Raw genomic sequence first — 21,524 nt, forward strand, 5'->3', positions numbered from 1 at the left:
TGCATTGAATTTTAAGTCTTCAAATGCTTGAATGTTGGAACCTGACCAGCTTCTGAAATTTGATTATTATTTATGGCTTATGACTCATTGAGATGAACATTAGCTATATTAAAAGGCAGCAAGGGTAAAGCATAGAAAGTAATCACAGTTCCTATGAGGTAGCAATAAAGAATAAAGTTCATACTCCCAATCTTCAATATGTTTTCCCCTCAGATTATGCAAGAGCAGAGAAAATGTGGGTCATAGTCCCAGTCCTCAATGTGCCTTTTTCCATGGATGTTACAGTGATGTTCTTGACTATTCAAATGTCACTCATTGAAGTGACGTATAACTTTTCTTTACTCCATAATTTACATACAAGATTGGCGGACACCTTTCTTCACACTAAAAAGTATTAATAGATCTTGTCTCTGTACCTGGCACAGCTTTTGCATGTGCTACCAATGGTTGCCAGACAGCTTGAGTCCTTGAAATGATTATACAATGTTGCTCAAATCCTTATGCTAATTTGACTTTTGAGATTCAAAACAATCACAAATAGAAAGAGAAAAGAACGTTTAGGGTTCTTGTACTTGAAAAATATCAATAATAAAAATTGAGTTAGGTTTATGATAAATGGAAATAGAAAAAAAAGATTAATTTATTCTTACTCTTAAAAAAAGATAATAATTTTAATATGATAATTAAATAATTATAATAACTTTGTCAATAGGGGGAAAATAGAACCAAGGAATCTTACTTCTCCCATATGTTTTTGAAAAAATATAAAGACAACCAATCAAGAACTACTTCATCTCAATTATTGAATATGCATAATAAAATCTAAATAATTGCATAAAGATATAAATAAATGACATCAAGATATAAGAGAATAAACGAAGGAGATTCATGTGCAAACAATAAAATCCAAAAATGCATACATAACATCACTTGATTGATATTACGTTTTGAAAAATTATCTTTAAATAGTGGAGGTATCGGCCATAGAGGACGGCCAACCCATGGGTCTTCCCACTCATTTAGATTGGGTGGTGAATTTCGCTTCAACAACTATCTCCTAGAGGGTGTCGGATTCTATCGGAAAGGAGTATCCAAATGTTGTATTGGTCAAATATTGTCTCACAATCGAGAAGTCTTCCTGGCGTCGTTTAAATCTATAGTGATCCGAGAACTCGTCCTAATTGATCCTAGAAGAACTCAAAAATGGCATCAGGAAGAAGCCATCGAATCACCAACATGGATCATGTAGCATAGATACTGAGGATGATGACAAGACATGTATGAGGAACAAATCTCAAAGGAAAACCTTGTTCCGTCACATCAATAGGAACTATCAGGAAAATCAATTATATGTCATCTAAATCATATCTGTCCAACCAATTATAAGCATCATGAAACCTCCAATGTCTGACTCCTGACATGTCATTTCCCCGAGAGAAGGTTAACCCGATCAATCAAGATTTGGTTTGGGAAGGCTGTAAAAGAGGAAAAAGAACAAAATAAGGAGAGATCATTTCCTTGCATAACCAAAACACCCATCAACAAAAAAGGTGATAGTTAAAAGATTTACTAGTGACCCGAATAGCCTACGGATCATCACATTGGGTTGAGAACCAACAAATAGTACAACTATTTTTTTTTTTTGTGACAAACACTAGGTGCTAAACTTTAAGTCTTTGTCAAGGAAATATCAACCCCATGTAAAAAAATATTCAATCATAACCTCTACCCACTCTAGGTCAATAACCCATCAGAAAATTTGTCCCAAAAAACGTTAAGCTTTTCTCTGTAGCCAAAGGAAGGGTAGAGAAGAATGATATAAAAACAGAAGCAAAAACAGTGCCTTCCACCTACAAACAGTCTTCCATTCAATTGTAGAAAAACCAATTAACACAAAATGAGAGATCTCAGGGAATTCATGATTAATCCTACATCAACCACATATGATATTAGCCTCGTACATTGCGTGCTCGTTTCCCAATTGTCTATATAATATGTAATTACTATTAAATCATCTATGAGGACAAGGGATCAAAATTTTAGTAAAAATGGGATTTGATTTTTATAAGAATAATTTTTTTTCCTACTTTTATTTTTAAAGCCATTCGAAAAATACATAATGGGTGGAAATAAAATTAATTTTTCATTTTTATTCCCTATTCCACATTCCAAGTTAAAATATGAGAAAATCAGTATTAACCTAGGATGATATATTTGGTTGATGCTGTCCATGCTTTTTTCCGACGGAATCCAGCCACACGAGCAAAGGGTACTGTTTTGTTTGGCTTTAATTTGCCGACGTGATCACTTGTCATGTTTAGAACATTGGAATAGTAAATGAGAATGAAGAATTCATTTCTTTATTCATCCGGTCCATTGGTTTACTCGTAGAAACGAGAATATTCCACTCTCCCACACTGTATTGTAATTTGTAATTCATCTTCCATTCCATTCTTGTTCTCATTCCCATTCAAGGTTGCTAAGTTTAGATAAGAAGCTAATATTCATGAAAGATCTCTATCAAATATATGTAGTCTAGGCCTTGATATCTGAAGTTGTTATTTGTTACTTGATATTTTTCGAGCTTTGAAAGTCCAAGAAGATGAGAAGCTCAGAAGGAAACGCATCAAACTAATTGAAGAGACGCAGCAACACTGAGAAAGAAGATAATTGGCAGGAAAGACAAAGGGTAAGTTGAAATGAAATTTCCAACACCCAGAAGAGATTATTTGTTAAGCTGATTATATTGGCTTTCTACTCTATATACCAACAAAATTCTTGAACCGTTTGTATTTGATTCAATAAGTCTCTGATTGCAATTGGATGGAAATTCTGAAGTGCATGTAATAATTGTTAATTAAACCTTAACACAAGTAGCATGTGGTATTTTGGAGATGAAGTCCAGTTGGAGAAAATGCAGGGCAAAAGTGAGCCTCTTTGTCCAAGCCTCTGAAGTCAGAACTAGCCTCGTGAGCCGAAAGAATGGACCCTGAGCAGGGTTTCTCGAGGGGGCTACTCAGATTTATCCTCTCACAATATCTGTCTAAAAGTAGTATACTTCCAATATTTTTTGGTAATCCTATACTTAACCAGATGCATAATCCCAAAACCCATACTGCCATGTTGGTCAACGCCAAGAACTGCATAAAATCCTTCACACTATCTACTCCAATTTTTCACTAAATTCATTCAACAGGCTTCAATAGTGAGGTTAACTCAAGCATACAACAATAAGCAATTTAACCTTACCTCAATAGATCGAAGAAAAGCTGAGCTGATGCTAACCTGCATTCTGTGACAAAGGCAATGCTCATCTCCATTCATGAACTGGAGGATATAAGTAGTCATTTAATTGCCCCCAGTAAACATTTTCTTGATTTCCCATTTAATTTGGAAGTCAGAATATGAAACATTACGACCTGCTACTTTCCAGTCTGCACAAAACATCTGATTGCTATTTACTTTCATCAATAACTTAGAGGTAGAAATCAATACAGATCTGAATCACCAATTAACTTTCACCAATGAACAAGGTCAGAAGTAGTGCAATAACAAGTGATACTTAAGTTGGCTGAAAAAAAGTCAGATCTGAATAGCCTATATTCACCTGTCTGACTCATTGCAGAGCAATACAGAAAAAACCAATGCAAGAAATTTTAAATGACACAAGCTTAGTTGACCTTGAGCAATATAGATTACAGATTTAGCCATTAATTTGAAGGATGTGAACCGCATTTTGACAAATATGGAAAGTAGAAGAGTACATATATAGATCAACTAAATCTGTAGAAGACAGGAAGATAACTCTGCCAGACTAGATTTCTCAATGAAACAGAAAGCAAATAGGAATTCCATTTGAGCAGGAAATCACATGCTAAAAAAGCTGAACATAAGAAACAGAAATCCAAAATGCCATAGAGCATCAACTTTGCAGTCTGTGAATTCAAACAAGAATGTAGACTTCAAAACAAGCAAGTATGAGCCAGAATAGTCACCTTAATATACTGTTGAATAATCGGATGACCTATATGTATTTTCAGCATAAAATAGACATGCCCTTACCTTGCAAAAAGAACCACGATTATCTAAGACAGAACAAGATTAAGCTGACTGTGAGTTGCACCCAAGGCATAACTAGGCTGGTATGGGTTTAGGCAGATATGGCATATCAAGAGAGGGTAGCATGACAAACCAAAATCAACAACAAACAGGAGAGTACATGGGTTATGCTGAAAGGTTTGCCTGATGATATTAGCACTTTATGCCCGCCCCATTGCATACAGAAAGAGGCAGTTGGCAAGTCAGACTCAATTTTGTAAGCTAGAACTAAATTCACATGCACCAACACCCAAATGCAGTATACATTTTTGGACAAAGTAACAGGCAATTTTTCACTTGGTTTCCTTAGAGGATGAAATTATCTGCCATTTCCCTAGTGCATGTGGGCACAGAACAATGTAAACTTCTTATGCGTCTTGATTCTTTCATTTTTTTCTTATTAACATCCAGAAGGATTTCTCATGATCTGCAGTTTCAACCTAATGTCTTCAAGTTCTAATGGATGAGAAAGGCATTATGCTTTAGATCCAAATTATAAAGGAAGAGTATCAAGGCGTGGGTCATCTCCCAACAAATGAAAGTTTGAGAACAATTGTGTAACCTACAAAGTCTTGTCTTTCCCAGTTCTTATTTGTTGCTTTTCAGACTAGGCAAGAGACAAGTGCAAAAGGACAACATTGAGCATCACACACACACACACATAAGTATAGGTGTAAGCACAGGGTAGCAAGACTCTAGACCCTTAGGGATCTTATAGGAACTTAGTGGCTACATCAATAAGATGCAAAAGTACACAGCTGAAAGATTGGTTACATTGCTAATACAGAGGGCAACAGATCAGAAGCAAAAATTGGAAATTTAATGATCTCTGTTGGGAATCAACAAAATTAAAAAATCATATCATCATATGCTCACTTTCTTTCATATATGTTAAATACCAAGTTTATAAAAAGCTAGGAGAACCTGCCAGCAAGTCTTTCAAGCAAATCCCTGATCTCTATTAATTAAAGGTGATACCTAACGCAGCAGCTAAAAATACTTCATAATTTGAAATGTGTACCATCAACCACAGAAACAAGAATACCATTATACTGTACTACTTGAGGAGAGAGCATCCCAGTCCTTTTTCATCTAGAAAGGTATCATTTTTCCCCAAATTTTCTCTTCTCATCACTAGCTTCATTCATCAAGCTTAGAAATATTACCATCACATTATCCAGACAAAGTTCCATAGTTCTCATCTTGTAGCAATTTAATTTTGTTACTCGAGGAACATGTTAGTTTGCTTTAATTTAAGCAATGGTTTATCAATTGAAAAATCCATATACAACAATTTTTCTTGCTTAAATTAAAGTGCTTTTAGCCTTTTATATTTTTTCAATGGTACCAAGTGCAAGCAAACAGCAACAGCTAGCTTGCATGAAAGATAATGAAGCAAACATGAAGCAACAACCCATAATTCAACAGCCACATATGGCAAAAACCAAATAGTAATTTGTTAGCCCAGAATTAACAACAAAAAAATAAGATGACAACGGGCGTCATAAGCGTTCAAAACCCATCCACCATTGTGAGTATGAAAAGAGGAGAGCCAACAAAGGGAGCATAAGCATAGCATGTCAAAAAATGTGAATCCCTTGCCAAAGAATGACATCTAATTGAGCAACCGAGGGATTTTTCCTCTAATAAATTATTGTTGGTCAGGCAAACTTTCTTCACAGGTGCAGTAATTCCCATTTCACTGTTACTTTATTAAGAATTTGTCTCTAGCGGCAGAAATATGTTTTATCCGGGAAAATTTGCTTCAAGGAAAAATTGGACCAAGCCTCACTTTCAAGTTCCAAAACTTTATATAGGCTAAACAACAATTAAAAGAAACAAAAATGTGATCCAGGGCAGTGTCTGATCTAATGATATCATATATCAAAATCAACGGGAGAAATGATTTGAACAAGTAAATAAAAATATTTGAATATGCACTAAAAGTGCATCAGAAGGAATTCCTACAAAGACGAGAGAAAGATAAATCTGAAAAAAAAAAAGTACAGGGTATTCAAGATTCCATCTCTACTAAAATACACAAATTGGCTACAAGCATCTCATGCAAATGGGAATCCTGAATTCCTAATATCACGAAGAAACAGCCACAATTAACACAGGAAATGGATAGACTAAATCACATACCGAATGAACCCACATTCATCCGAAGATCTTAAAAAAAAGGCGAAACCCATGATTTCTTTCGCCTCTAATTCCAATTCCTTTCAGTCCCTTGGATTTTATTTTCTCCGACTTTTCTTCTAAATTAGCTATGCAATTACGCCTCAGAATCGCTCTTCTTCCCAGCCGCTTCCCCTTCCCTGTCCTCCAACAACCTCCCGGCTTCCTCATCTGTCTGGGTGGTCTTCTTCTGAGCCTCCTTCGACTTCAATGCCTGCAATTTTGAATGATTGTAATACCCAACTCCCAAAAATGCCAAACCGTATCCAAACAAATTGATCGGCGTCACCGTGTCCTTTATCACCGACCAAGAAAAAGCAATCAACAGCCAATCCTTCACCACTCCGGCCACATTCATCGTCAATGCCGATGTCTTCCCCACAAGCAAAAATACAGCCAAATTCAAGGCAAATGCGCAGAAGGAATTGGTACCGAATATCACAAAATCAAATTGAAAACTCGAATTGTTCTTCAATATGGGCAACTCCACGAAAATCCAGGGCACCAACAAAAACACCAAACAACAAGGTGCAACGTAGTAGAGAGAAGTGATGGGGTTGAGCGAAATGCCCTTGCTGGTCAACAAAATCTGGATCAAGACCAACCGAGTCGCCTCAAAGGCAACCGCACCCAGCTGAAGACAAACCCCCCAGGAATCAAATCGGGCCTCGCCGTAGGCGGCAACGGCGACGCCGAGAGAGATGGAGAGCATGTTACACATGGTGTCGGACTTGAAAGCCTCTTTCTTGAAGACGACGCCGATGGTGTAGACGGCGACGGGCATGAGGGCTTTGAGCATTTGGATGAAGGAGACGGAGAGGTAAATGTAGGCGGAATTGGAGAGCCAGAGGCTAAGGGAGTAGAGAGCGCCGATGGGGACGACGGAGGAGATGTAGAGCTGACGAGACATTGAGACGGGCTCCACAACCTTGAGGATGCGGATGAGGAAGAAGGCGATGGAGGAGCAGAAGGCCATGTGGATGAGGGTTAGGGAAATGGGGAAAGGCCAATTGTACATTTTGGGGTCCAGGATATACTTGTTGTAGACAATGACGGTGAAGCTGAGGAAGATCCAGAGGCCTACGTAGGCGTACGAAAGGAGGATCTTCCTCAGGAGGCCGTCCGAGATGGAACCGCCGTCTTTCGCCATAGCTGAGGACCAGGGGGTGCGCAGGATACACGGAGGGGGCAGGGGGGTGCGCAGGATAGAGCAAGGTGGGAGGAGGAGGAGGAGAAAGGTGGCGGTAGAGTTGTTTGGTGCGGTGTGAGAAGGGAAACACGCTCTGGTTCAAGTAGACGTTATATGGGCCCCATTTTTGGGCTCATACATGGGCTACGGCCCATTAAGAAAAAAAAAATCCTTAAGTGGTTTTTTCTTGTCGGAAAGAAACACAAAATTTTTTGGATTTACATGCGAAAAAGAAAATAATAATAAAATAAAATAAATAAAAGATGGAAGGCGCAGGGTTGGCGAGACGGAGTTGTGTGTCACATGGGCTTTGCAGTTTTGCATGGTTGACCCCCCTATGCACGTGACGTCTGCGTGGTTTTTGCCCCACTTTCCAACCATAACTGAAAATTTTATTTATTATGTAACACCACTTTATTTCTTTCACTCTTTCTTTTCTTTTTCTTTTTTTCCACAAAAAAATTATATCAATGGAACCAATAATATATATTTAGGTAGTAAAAAATAGAGTTTAATGTAACTCTAAGCTAAAGCAAAGTGCATTTTACCCATGAGATCTGAAAATGGAGACAAAATCATACAAGCAAATCTCATCCCCTATGGAGTTTGGGGATTGCATGCCTTCTGATTTGGTGAAACCTAAATGAAATGGGTGATTGCTTTAACAACACCCATGATACCAAGTTTTACTAGTAGACAACCCATGTTCAAAATTCTTTGGTCATTAAGGTTTTTTGACTTTTTTTTATTTATTTATTGGAAATGTGATATATAATTTACAAAAATTAAAAAATATTTGTCAATTATATTTTATGACAAGGCTAGTGAGACCTTTTGACCAAAAAGTGGCTACTTGGTCACAGTGTAAGGCATTGAATTTTTTATTTTTTTTAAGAGTAGTTTAATATTTTAATTTGCTAGTTTTAATATCTGAATATTTGTGTATTATAATATATATATAGTGGTGTGGAGGCCAACCCAAATCATTGATCACAATCTCCATCCAAGGTTGCATTCAAAAAGAGAAAAAAAGGGTGGGTTTGGTGTGCAGAATGGTCCACTATAATACCAAACCCAAGCTATGAATTTTGTCATTTTCACATAAAGTCAACAGTCATGCCCTCCCTCCACTAATGCCTCCTCACATAGTAAGTGGTTTATTTAAATAAAAATAAAAATAAAACAAATTTTAGAAAAACTAAGGCCTTATTTAAAACTATTCTGAAAAATAGTTTTTAAAAATTATTTTATAAAATAAAAGTTTGTTTGAAAATTTAAAATATTTTTAACCTATTTTTAAATATGTTTTAAAAATAATTTTTATGTCCATAACTTTATTTTTAATCATTACATATGTTTGTATAATTATTTTCTAAAATAACTCTTAAAAAACGACTACAAACAATGAAAAGATATTCTCTAAAAACACTTTATTTTTTGTTTTCTAATAACAAAAAATAAAAAACAGTTTTCTGGTTGTCAAATATGTTTTTTAGTTTTTTTTTTCTAAAAAGTATAAAATTGTTCTTGAAAACAGTTCTCAAATAGGGTCAAAGGGTGTGTTTCGCAATTGTTTTCGAAAAGTTTTTTGTTTTTTTTTTAAAAAAAAAACTAGAAAACAAGTTCAACAACAAAAAAAAAAGTGTTTTCTATTCTTGGGAATAGAAAATAAAGTATTTTCATAAAATATCTTTTAGTTGTTTTAAGGTGTTTTTTAATAACTGTTTTAAAAAATAATTATACAAATATGTATAATGATTAAAAATAAAATTCTAGATATAAAAATTATTTTTAAAAATATTAAAAACAGGTAAAAAATATTTCAAATTTTCAAACAAACTTTTATTCTAGAAAACATTAGAAAACCGTTTTAAAAAACAATTACTAAACAGAGCCTAAGGCTATCTTTGGTTCTCGTAAAATTTGGTGAAAAATGTGAAGGAAAAAGAAAAGTAAAAGAAAATAAAAAAGTAAAAAAAAATAAAAAATAGATTTAATTCAATAAATTATTTTTATGTAATTCTCCATGCTCATTTCACTTATTTATATTAATTATAGCAAGATTAAATTATTTAAAAATACATAAATTTCTAACTAATTTTAATTATATTATATTTTCTTTTGTATTTTTCATAGTGAAATCAAACATAAGAAAATCATTTTTTTTAGTATTTTTTTTTCTTAATATTTTTCGGAACCAAACATAGGGTAAGATATTTTGTTTATTGAAATAAAACAAGATTTTTTTTTTTAAGATTATGGTATTGAAAATTAGGAAAGGTTTTCATACAATGAGGAGACTCAGAGGGAAAGAGGGAGGCCACCAAGTTTGTATTTTGATTTTTCAGGTCCACTAGCATAATTGATTAGGTCTGTTGCCACCCCAAAACCAAATGCCAATTTGGACCATATGCTTACTTGACCACTAAATTAATGGGTTCTCACCCAATACTGCTTTTTTAATTACATATTCTAGTTGAATTCTTGGACTTAGTCCAATGATGGATAAGAGGATGATCAATTCCACAAGCAATAAACAATCTCAATTTCCTAGATGGAGCCTTATAATGTTCAAGTTCTGAATGGGCAAGAATGGGACAATTTACCAACTACTTCATAATTCTATCTGGTGACGGCAGATAAAAAGAAAAAAAGCTTAATCAGTGCATATGAGATTTGAAGCCCCACAAAAGTAATCCCTAAGTAAGAGCCTTGATGAACTCATATTTTGATGTTAATTCAGATTTAAATAGAAGATTATGTTGTAAACAAAGCTTAATTTATAAGTTCATTGGCCATTCCCTCATCTCAAGCTCCCACATTAGGTCATCATTGTTAACTCGGTCATATATATGAGAAGAAATAAGAAAAAGATAAGAAATTTTAACGTGTTTACGCATCAATGTAATCTCTACATAACACTCAAGAATCTACTAATTAAATAAAAATAGAAAGGTTACAATGTTTAAGCATCAATGTAATCTCTACATAACACTCAAGAATCTACTAATTAAATAAAAATAGAAAGGTTACAATGGTGAAGGCTCTCCTTCTCTCAATCAGGGCTGCACACATATTTTTTTTATTTTTTTTATTTTTAAACTTCTGAATGAAACTCTAAATTATAAGAGAATTAAATAAAATAGTTAGAAGAGCAAACTTGTCATTTAACAAATAAAAAGTTGAACATATGTCCCCTGAAAGTTTTTCACTTTCTTGCCTCCCTGTGATTTCAAGGCCACAAACCCTCAAGGTTCCTTTTAGTGCTTATGTTTCAAGGACTTTTTCTTTGTCTCTCATGCTGCAAGTGTCTTCTTTGTCATATTGAGCTTTTTCAGTTTTTAAAAGTTTTAGTAGTGTGTAAAGGCTAGGCACTGGAAATGGGCCAAGTCTGGGGAACCTCCAGGGTGGCCCCTAATCTGTTTGGAGTCCTGGACCAAGAAATAGTGAGACAGATTCAAGTCAGATGGATAAGGGAAAATCAATTACCCAATTCAGCTTGAGAGGTGTAGGTCAAAGACTACCACATGAGTTCTTATCTAGCCATCAGGCTAGCTGAATATGCCTGGGCATACCATATTTAAATCCTGATAAGGTATTAGAGTTCTCGAGACACCATCTCATGTAGGAGATCAAATGTACCAACAATTAGCTAAATCTAATATATAAAGTTCAAACACTCAGCTTCTCTTGATCAATTTTCTTCAATTTCTGAAAAGCTTCTGAGATAGTTTTGAAGTAAGTCAAGCAGCTGATCCACCATGCATCTACTAAATGAGAAACGGGTTGTGTTTTAGAAGTCATTATTTGTTGAATCAACATGAAGTTTCCACATAAAAACATTGTCTATAAAAGTTTATAAAAAGACATCATACATAAATACTTCCTCAAAGTTAACAAGTTACAACCTAATGAACTGCAGAGATTTGGAAGGCATCGATTTAAACATATAGTTTCAGGACATGGGGTGGCTGCACTCTAGCTTCTCCCACTCCCTGGAGCGGGCAAGAAGGTGCAAGAGACGGATCACAATGCTGGACATGTCTGGACGTTGATTCCAGTCATCATCTACGCAGTCCTTGGACAAGAGAGCCATCTCAAAAGAATTCAAACCAGAAGAAAATGGGTTAAAGATCCACTTGGGTGATTGTATGGTTCAAATACATGCATTCATCCTAAGCCTTAACCAAGCTGCATTGGCAATCCAAGCTAGACCCTAAAAAAATCATGGCTGCCCCCTACAGTCTGGCCTGCTCATGACCAGACTGTAATAAGTAAATGCAGTGACTGAGACTGTGGAGTTTTCTTTATTTCAAGGAGAACCCAGGTAGTTTTTTAGAAGGTAAGAAGGAAAAGGGAAAATGGGACATACCTGAAAAACTGAATCTGCATGATAGTGAATGAGATTTGGATCAATGCATTGCATGAGGGAATCATGACTGTCATTTAAAGCTGATAGCAGCTGAAACGTATAGGATTCACATAAAGCCATATTTAGCAAAAACTAAACATGATCTTATATCTAGAGGCAATCAATATCTTGTAGCAATTCGACAGAACATTGGAATCTGATGTGGACTTACATATTCCACCAGAGAGCGATGTTCGATGTACTGATCGTTTCCAGGATTTGCATCTCTACTAAGTGCTGGTTGGCCAGTAAGTAGTTCCATAAGAACAACTCCATAAGCATAGACATCACTCTTTGTGGTCACACACCCGTCACGAATGTACCTGGTTTTCCCCAAAAACAAAAATTATACCTGAAGGATCTTATAGTCAGAGTGCTAATTTTAGATCATCACATTACATGACACTGAAAGAATCAACTTCTACTACTTGCTATTAACAGAAGCCAACTCACTCAGGAGCAAGATAACCAAATGTGCCCACAATTCTAGATGCTGCAGCTGCTGAGTTTGGAGAATGTTCAAATAGTTTCACTAGTCCAAAATCTGCGATCTGATGGAAAGAAATCGACCATAAACAACAAGAAAAAGCAGAAACTTCCAACAAGACTAAACTCTATGATGACTAGTATTCAAAGGCTCATATGCTTTCTGTCTAGGCTGCTGATTCAGGGGAGATATCCAGCTAAATTGCAATCTGAATGACTTAAGGGCCTGCTTGGTTGTAGAAATAAGAACTGTTTTTAGTTCAATGTTCAACTGCACATATTGGACAGAAAATTCCATTTCCTAGGTAGTATAACTTATAAGAATAAGATTCATTCTGTTCTTAATCCCGTCTTCAGCAAATACTATTTCAGCTTGGAAAGAATTACCTCTAGAATTGCAATAATAACAGTCATGACAAAGAAACTTTACAAATGATGTTAAGGGTTAACTCACACACCTTTGCCCGAAAATTGGAATCTAAGAGAATATTGCTTGTTTTCACATCTCGATGAACATAATATGGTTTTGTGTGCTCATGTATATACTCAAGGCCTCTTGCTGCATCAAGAGCAATCTGAAGTCGTGTGGTCCATTCAAGAGGTTTATAACCTGTAAATGTATCAAAGCTTGGCATGTAAAGACAGCAAGAATTTTTTGAAATAATGCATAAGTTGATTCCATCTCGGGAAATATAGAATTGGTTCCAAAGGTAGAAAATGATCAAATACTCAATGTTAAAGTAAAATTAGGAGTCATCTTTTAGAACCAATTCCCATATTAACTTTCCATAGTAGAGAAAGCAGCCTGAGCTTCATGGCCAATGGCCAAATGAATAATTTCCCAGGAATGAAATAAGGAAAGAATTTGACATTTATTTGCAGTATAAATCATTGACCAGTCTGTAAATTCAAACCTCTTGCAGTGGGTCTATGCAAATGATGGCTCAATGCTCCATTTTGGGCAAATTCATATACTAGAAACAGAGAGTCGCCACCACCCGCATATCCAATAAGCTTAATCTAGTAGTAAAAGAAGACCAGAAAAAGAGGCATCAAAATTTGAACATCAGATGTTTATTCAAAGAGCATGGCATCTAATGAGAACAGAAATGAATCTTTCATCAGATGAAATGTGACAGAACATACCAAGTTGGTATGGTGAACTCTTGAAAGAATATGGAGCTCAGAGAAGAACTCTTTTGACTTTGTCTCTTTCATTTGCTTGATGGCCACATCCTACATGAATATAGGAAGAACCAATAATAGGAAAATATCCGCTAGTATGTATTGAATTTATTCCAACAAAAATTCAATATATCAGTTGTCAAAAGAAACTAATTCGTCAGACTTACAATTCCTCTTAATTTTCCAAGGTAAACAGACCCATAAGATCCTTGGCCAATCTTTAAAGACATACTGAAGTTGCAAGTTGCATCACAAACTTCAATGTAGGAGAAGACAGTGGCTTTATCTAAATTGAATGATGAAGCCATGCTTTCTTCAGATTCTGCAGAAAGAGGATCCCATGACTTATCTCATATGGTAACAGATAAAAATAGTCTCGAATATGGTTTCACTAAAATGACCAATTCTGTTTTTCAACAAAGAAATAAAATTCCCAGCAATGAACCGTCTTTACTTTTATGGAAAGAGCATGTGGTAAGATAACAATGCAAGCATTCAGTTCTCCTTGAATAAGCTTTTGCTTGTCGAATTCGGCTCCTCTTATAGCAGTAACTCCACACAAAACTCATGACTAACAATGTCACAACAGAAACAGCAGCCAAAGTGATTCCAACTATCATACTGATTCGAGGTTTTGGAGTTTTCTTGACCTTTGAAACTGAAAAATAGCATAAAGAAGAACTTATATTCAGAAAGATCCATATCTAAACATCAAAAACCGAAAAAGAACACATGCATACACACACAGGCCTCTTGAATACTGTTTCTCAATGAACATGAAAGAAGTCCTCTGCTCTATGACTCAATAGTGAATCATTCCAAACAAAAGATTTTGTAATTGGTGTTTTGAATAAGAAGGAAACTTGTAACCAACCTTTATTTTTATTCATGAGAAGATTTTCAAGGCCTCCTATTGAGAAACGTCCATGAAAAAACATCCAAGAAATAATTAGTGGTTGAAGAAATATTTTTATAATAAATAATGAATCTAAAAACCTTAAAGTAACAAAAAAGGGACAGTCATCTCTCCTACCTGGTTCTGGAATGAAAATTACATCTCCATCATGGATAAGACCTGAATTATCAATCCCATTCAACTGCACCGTCTGGTTTAAATCTGCACTAAACCGAGAACAAATGGTATAAAGCGTATCCCCATGTTTAACTCTATAGGTTACAATCACCTTATTATCCTTGGAACAACCACACAAGAGATCTAAAGTAACATTCTGTGAGGAAATCAACATTTTATCAGTTTTCTTCACCACAAATGACCCAAAACTTGATGAAATTCGCTCCCATGTATCACCAGGTTGGACTGTGTAATCCATGTGCCAGGTGAATGCAGTGTGGCCTGCTGGGCAGCTGCAATTCACATTAACCAGGTAACCCTCGACGGTCTGTCTGACTAAATTTGAATCCACATGGAATAAAGAAGCTGCTGCTGCTAGGGTTTTGGGGGAATTTGGAACATAGTACAGTGAAGCAGGACAAGATTGGGCTAGAGATACATTGCATGGCAAGGAAGATACATGAAAACAGTGGCCTATGCAAGCAAGAAGTGTAAAGATCATAAAGGCCACCAGAATTTTTTTTATTCCAGGAAACATAATGCCCATTTTCCACTTATTGAATTTACTATTTCAGTATAAAAAGGAACAAGAGTTGGAGAACAAACAGAGCCCAATAAAAATAAGTTTAAATTGAAAAGGCCAACTACATTAGCCCCTGATATCAAATTCCCAACAGGACAACCACAAGAATTTTTCAAGGGAAATTTTCTTTTCTTTTCTTTTTCTTCTCTTATGGCTCCATTTAGCATGAAACTCATCCAAAACTCAACATTTTTTTTGAAGTAGTTTCAGCACAAAAGGATAATAAGTAACAATAATAATAAATTTACAACTTAAATTTAGTTTCTGCACCCAAAAACACTTCACCCGGAAAAAATTTCCCTTGATACAAACAGAATTATAAGTCAATGCAAACAACAATTTCAGCAAAAACGACCCAGAACTGATAAAAGATAGTTATGTTAAATTAAAATTTGAAAGTATTGAAAACAGAGGTGGCTATGAACAACAACGGAACACAGAAAGACAGTAAAAACCATAGAAACGAAGAAAGGTGTATAAGAGAAAAATGTGAGGTGATGGGTGTTAAGGAAGTGGAGTTGTTCCTGACATTTCAGAAGAGAACATAAGAGAGGATCCAAATTTTCCAGAAAATGCGGTTTAAAACAGCCACTTGGACTACACTGGGTTTGCTCTCTCCATGAAACCCATGTCAGCGTACCCACGCCGGCTTTGTTTCTTCTTGAGGACTCTGTTTGTTTGGAGGGAAAATGTGAAAAGCTTTTCCATATAAAATAACTTCCAATAATATTTTATTAACTTTGAAAAGTCATTTTGTATTTATTAAGATTCTAATCAATCATTAAATTCAATTCTTTCTGCCACTGAGTTTGAAAAAATCACATTCCTTAAAACAAGAATCTCTGGGAAAATAATGGAATAATCATCTCTAAATCTATCAGCAAAATCTAATTTAATATTACAGTGTATATCAATTATTAGAATTTTTTTTTACAATATGTGAATTCGCTCAGAAACAATTGATGACAAGAAAATAATACAAAGGAAGCATCAAACAACATGGATCCCATTTCAATATATCTTGTATAGATTTTCACAGGCCGTATTGGACTTCTGTCTCATCTGCCATCTTCCCATTTGAGTATGAAGCAGAGGCAGCAAAGGAGCCGAAATCAGTAACGGTTGCAGCAGAAGAGGGTACTGGTACAAAGATTCCACTGGGTCGAGCTTCTGGCAAATCCATTAGAGGTTCATTTGGATTGAGAAGGATTTGAATCACCTTCCTCATCCTAGGCCTGAGCATAAAATCTGGATGCAGACAAGCAAGGCCTACCACTAGAGTCCTCTTCACTTGCTCCTCATCGAACTCGCCTTTGAGCATGCTGTCCACACATTGGAGCAATGCATCCTTTCCATGCAAAATCCATACATAATCCACCAAGCTAGTCTCCTCTGTAATTCCTCTTGATCTCCTTCCACAAACCACTTCCAGTACCACCATGCCAAAGCTATAGACATCAGAATCTGGTGTCGCCTTTCCAGTGAAGCCCACCTCAGGAGCCAAGTATCCTGGAGTCCCTGCAAGCATAGTTGTAACCGAGGCGTCGTTTTGGAGCAATCTTGCAAGCCCAAAGTCACCCAATTGAGCATTGTAATCAGAATCCAACATGATGTTGTTGGGCTTGACGTCTCTGTGAACCACAGGGTTGCCACACTCTTCATGGAGGTAGAGTAATGCAGATGCCAACCCTGTTAATATTTTGAACCTGGTTTTCCAGTCAAGAAAACACCGGCCAATGAAGCGATCAAGGCTGCCATTCGACATATATTCATATACTAGGAGGAGATGCTTGCCCTCATGGCACCATCCCTGGAGTTGTACTATGTTTTTGTGCCTCAGGCGGCCTATAGTGCATATTTCTGCCAAATACTCCCTCTCGCCTATTCACATTTGAAGTAGTTCAAAAAAAAATAACAGATAAGTGTGTTTGAAAACTTTCCATGAAAATTGTCGTTTGGCATACTAGTTCATGAAAAGTAATATGATTCAGCTAGAACATATACCTTGCTTTGAGGTTGCTGAAATCTTCTTGACTGCTATAGGGGAAGGATGATCAGACAAAATGCCTTTGTAAACAGTTCCAAATCCACCAGCCCCCAACAGGTTTTCTTTGCTGAAGTTGTGGGTAGCCTTTGAGAGCTGTTTATAAGTAAACATTTTAGGGACATTTGCAGCAGACCTTGAGCGGCTTTCGAAATCTTCTCTGTCAATCCTCCCATTTCTCCTCTTGACAACTCTCAGGACTGAAAGAATCCCACACATCACCAAAACCAACATAGCCACGGTGACTGGAAAAACAATGATCAATATGGTTTTTGTTTTATCATTTCCACTGCACTTGGAAGAGCTACATGTTATCGGTATTGATGTGAATGCCCAGTCAAGGACCTGATGGGTCTCTGAAACAGTCCCAGTGGAGCCTGTAAAGCCCACATAGACAGAGCTTGGAACCGTATCTGACAAGGCTATGGAATGGTTGAGAAAGCTCAGAAGAGGATTCCCTGCATACCCAACAGAAATGTGAAGGGTCTCTCTCCATCCATCATAATCAATCTTAACCTTGACTTCTCTTCCACTTTTAAGATCGACCCCAGTGCCACTTAGGCTCTTTGCTGCAATTGGAATCGCTATGCTTGTTGTATCAATCCCAATATGGTTAGCATCTGGGTCAAACTCATTCATATAGGTGTCTAGCTCCACAGCTAGCTGACGAACAACCCCACCTGCATTTGCAAAACCATCAAAATATTATTTGCAAATTAAAACTTTAACTCATGACTTGGATAAAGAAATCAGTCCATCGACTGGAATTTCAGTGTTTAAAAATAAATTATATTTGTATTACTAGTGCTTTGCTCTTAATCATGTGGATATTATCTATTTTGAATTTGAAAGACCCGTGGCTTTAAAAAGCTTCTATAAAGTTATAAAGAGTTCATATATATCATCACATATGAATGTGAAATGACCATAGCGTCCTTACCTTCAAGTTTGACTGGTCATACTCATAGGGTCGATTCCCCCTCTAGTATGAGAGTTTGTTTCAGTCCATAAGGGATGTTGGTTTGTTTGGTCCCTAATTTTGTGGGATAGAATGAGGACTTTGTGTCTATTAAGGTAATTATGATATCCGGCGTCATCAAATTAGGGAAAAAGTTCTTAACAACTACACATATACAGACTCCCCTTAGTGGACGCGTTTTAAAAGTGTAGGAGCCCTTCAACCTAGAACGTACAGTAGTATCTAAACGAATTCACAATATCTAACGGGAGTATTCACAATACCTTCAGTTGACCTGTCCAGGATTCCAAGAAACGAGCCAAAGCTACCAGCTGGGGAGGGTTGGCTATCCTGTGCCATGATAAAGGCCATTCCATCGCCAGACCCAGTTGAATTGGGGAAGGGGGAGATCCTAACTGTGAAGGTGGTAGTGATAAGTGCCGGCCATGCTTGCACAGGGTGACGATATAAAACCCTCCCAACCATGTTTGTTGATGAAGTTGGTGAAGTTTCATTCTCATGTGGGGGTTGTGGAGTGATGTTCAAATACCCTTCACCTGCTGTCACTGAGCCCATGCAGATCAGTTTACTGCCAGTGCCACAATTTCCTGGATCAAAAGAGGAGAACGAGAAGGAGATGGGTTCTGCTAAACTAAAAGCAGCTTGGTTCAGAAAGCCACAGACAACCAGAAGCATAAACATGGCAACCGATCGATGATAGAGACCAAGGCACTACTCTTCTTATGGGCATGTACATGTAGGGGATATAAGTAGGCTATTATCAATTGAAGCCTATGTTGTTTTGAGCGAAGTTGATGTTTGAAAACAAAAACCAGTATTAAACCATGAGGAAAATTAAATTCCTTTCTTTGTATGCTTTTGAGAGCTAACTCAAGCAACATTATTGACTTCTGACCAAGAGATGCAAATTCTTGTCTTCTTCTCTGGCCTCTTAAAACATAAAACCGTTAATAGACAAAATCCCATTCAACAAGAATCACAAAATATTAGTCCATCACACTTACCAAAGAATACCCTATAGATATAAGAAAAAAGCACCTTAAGTGCTTTCTTCCACCTTTGTCCTTCTAATCAACTATGCATGCAAGTGATGACCATGAAAAGAAATGGCCTCCAATTGAATTATATCAAATCCCTCCCAAAATAAAAAGTAAAGACTATCTATTCAGTTAATTTTCTCCATGTAAATCCCAGAATAGGAAAGGTCTGCAACTGTGTGTTGGGTGGTCAAGCCAATATTATGGCTGTCGTTGGATCCTAACACTGATGTTTGTTAGGACTTAGGATATCCATCACACACTAAAAATAAAATCTATTGGATATCTTTCAGGTGGACCAGTGCAACGGAAAATTAAAATAAAAGGAAATAAACTCTAAATTAAAAATAGCTAGCCACGTGGACTAAGCAAGCTTTTTACAGGAAAAAAATGTTAGGATATCCATCACACTAAAAATAAAAGGAAATAAACTCTAAATTAAAAACAGCTTTTTACAGGAAAAAAAAAAGATGGGAAACAAAATTGGCATGCCTGCCAAACAGGCAACAGAAGGGCTAAAATTAAGTAACAACTTCTGTTGATGAGATTACCCAGACAATGATGACAAAAGGCTGACAGCCAAGCAAAGACATGAGAAAACATTGGCACCACACATCATAGCTTGTAGCAGTTTCTTATTCTGGAATGCACTGCTCCATTCATCCTGGTTGGGATTTATATATTGGTTGATTGTTCAGATGTTGAAGATCAGAAAGTAAAAGAAAGAAGCAAAGTGAGACAGGTTGAGAGCAGTTCTTCTAAGTCACAATAATTTGTGGGGGAGATATATATATATATATATATATACAAGAGGGGAGACGACCATGAAGCTCTGGAGAAGGGCTTCTGGGACTTTGAAAGACAAGAACAGCATGTTGATTGCAAGTCTGTCAAGTAGGAATGCTCCCTGGAACCCAAGATTTGAGGTGACAATCATAAAAGCTACAAGCCATGACGAATCAGAAGTGGATTATGAGAACATCAAACGAGTCTTTGCATGGCTGCATGCTTCTCCAGCCTACCTAAAGCCTCTTCTCTCTTCTCTCTCTACGCGTCTGCAGAAGACATGTAGTTGGGTGGTGGCCTTAAAGGGTCTGGTGCTCATGCATGGTGTTCTCCGTTGTAACATCCCCGCTGTGCAGAACATCGGTCGCTTGCCATTTGATCTATCGAATTTCAGAGATAGTTACAGGAAATCAGGAAGAACTTGGGGTTTAAACACTTTTGTTCAATCTTACTTTGCGTTTCTGGATCAAACATCTGCCTTCTTGTACATGGAACGGAAGGAAGAGAGCAAAGAAACAGAATCAGCCCTGGTGCAAGAGCTTGTGAAGCTGCAGCAATGGCAGTCATTGCTGGGTATCTTACTTCAAATCAGACCACAGGCCAAGGAAATGGATATAGCTCTTGTCTATGAAGCTATGAACTGCGTGATCATCGAGATTTTCAGTTTCTACAACAGAATCTGCAATAGGGTCGCAAGAGTTCTTACCGGGATATATGCAGCTGAAAAGGTTGAAGCAGCCATGGCACTTGAGATTCTTCAGAAAGCATCACAGCAGCGTGAACAACTCGCTCTATATTTAAATTTCTGCAGGAAGATTGGTGTTTTCAATGAGTCAAAATTCCCAGAAGTTGAACAGATCCCAAAAAAGGATATCCAAAAGCTTGAGCGGATTGTCAGTGGAGTCTCAGAAAATCAAGCCACGGTAGTGAAGACAATTGAACCCAAAGAGGAGCAGGAGGAACCCAAGAGGGTTTTAAAGACCATAATCACTGAAACGTGGGAGGTTTTTGATGAAGACCCAGACAGCAATGGAATTGGCTTCTCTAATATTCCAGGAAAAACAACTGTTGGGCAAAATCCTTCTGCAGCTCCTTTGAAATTTCCACCCAACACACATGGCCAGAAATATGATTTCCCAGATTTAATAAGTTTCTTGTAGTTGGAGTGAGACTTGTATCTGAATTTTGTCTTAACAGGCCTGGCTTGCAGAGTAGAGGGTTGAGGTGGGTGAGAATGGAGAGGTTTCATGTCTGATTCCATGTATCAAACAGAAAAATTACTCAAAAACGGGATTTTCACTTCCTTAAAGAAAATTTGAGGCTTCAGCTTAATATTTTGCAGCTGTTTCCCAAATTCAATCTCTTCTTCTTATTCTTCTTTTATTTATATATATATGTACTTTTGTTGGTGAAATGGTGTACATCCTCATGTGAGTTAAGTTGCTATGAATGGCAATCCATGTACACATAGAA

General features: G+C 36.7%; 4 protein-coding genes across 4 annotated transcripts; 1 reads left to right on the forward strand and 3 right to left on the reverse strand.

The window, feature by feature from the left end:
- Positions 1 to 6,004: 6,004 nt before the first annotated feature.
- LOC100255990 (probable sugar phosphate/phosphate translocator At4g32390) lies at positions 6,005 to 7,572 on the reverse strand. Its single transcript, XM_002285029.5, has one exon. The coding sequence runs from the start codon at positions 7,427 to 7,429 to the stop codon at positions 6,377 to 6,379; it is 1,053 nt and encodes a 350-aa protein (XP_002285065.1). The 5' UTR covers positions 7,430 to 7,572; the 3' UTR covers positions 6,005 to 6,376.
- Positions 7,573 to 11,423: 3,851 nt separating this feature from the next.
- On the reverse strand, positions 11,424 to 15,169 carry LOC100250732 (lysM domain receptor-like kinase 3). Its single transcript, XM_059736104.1, has 10 exons — positions 14,584 to 15,169; positions 14,005 to 14,208; positions 13,718 to 13,872; positions 13,512 to 13,601; positions 13,280 to 13,385; positions 12,824 to 12,975; positions 12,333 to 12,430; positions 12,052 to 12,202; positions 11,841 to 11,930; positions 11,424 to 11,564 (listed from the first exon to the last, which is right to left on the reverse strand). The coding sequence occupies exons 1-10, from the start codon at positions 15,167 to 15,169 to the stop codon at positions 11,424 to 11,426; spliced, it is 1,773 nt and encodes a 590-aa protein (XP_059592087.1).
- Positions 15,170 to 16,074: 905 nt separating this feature from the next.
- LOC100245599 (probable L-type lectin-domain containing receptor kinase S.7) lies at positions 16,075 to 19,500 on the reverse strand. The gene is made up of 3 exons (XM_002282593.5): positions 18,492 to 19,500; positions 17,210 to 17,929; positions 16,075 to 17,086 (listed from the first exon to the last, which is right to left on the reverse strand). Exons 1-3 carry the CDS (start codon positions 18,907 to 18,909, stop codon positions 16,239 to 16,241), a joined length of 1,986 nt encoding a protein of 661 aa, XP_002282629.2. The 5' UTR covers positions 18,910 to 19,500; the 3' UTR covers positions 16,075 to 16,238.
- Positions 19,501 to 20,089: 589 nt separating this feature from the next.
- LOC100854866 (putative clathrin assembly protein At1g25240) lies at positions 20,090 to 21,211 on the forward strand. The gene has a single exon (XM_003631746.1). The coding sequence runs from the start codon at positions 20,090 to 20,092 to the stop codon at positions 21,209 to 21,211; it is 1,122 nt and encodes a 373-aa protein (XP_003631794.1).
- Positions 21,212 to 21,524: the final 313 nt, after the last annotated feature.

The sequence above is a fragment of the Vitis vinifera genome, chromosome 4, assembly GCF_030704535.1.
Source record: "Vitis vinifera cultivar Pinot Noir 40024 chromosome 4, ASM3070453v1".
Lineage (NCBI taxonomy): Eukaryota > Viridiplantae > Streptophyta > Magnoliopsida > Vitales > Vitaceae > Vitis > Vitis vinifera.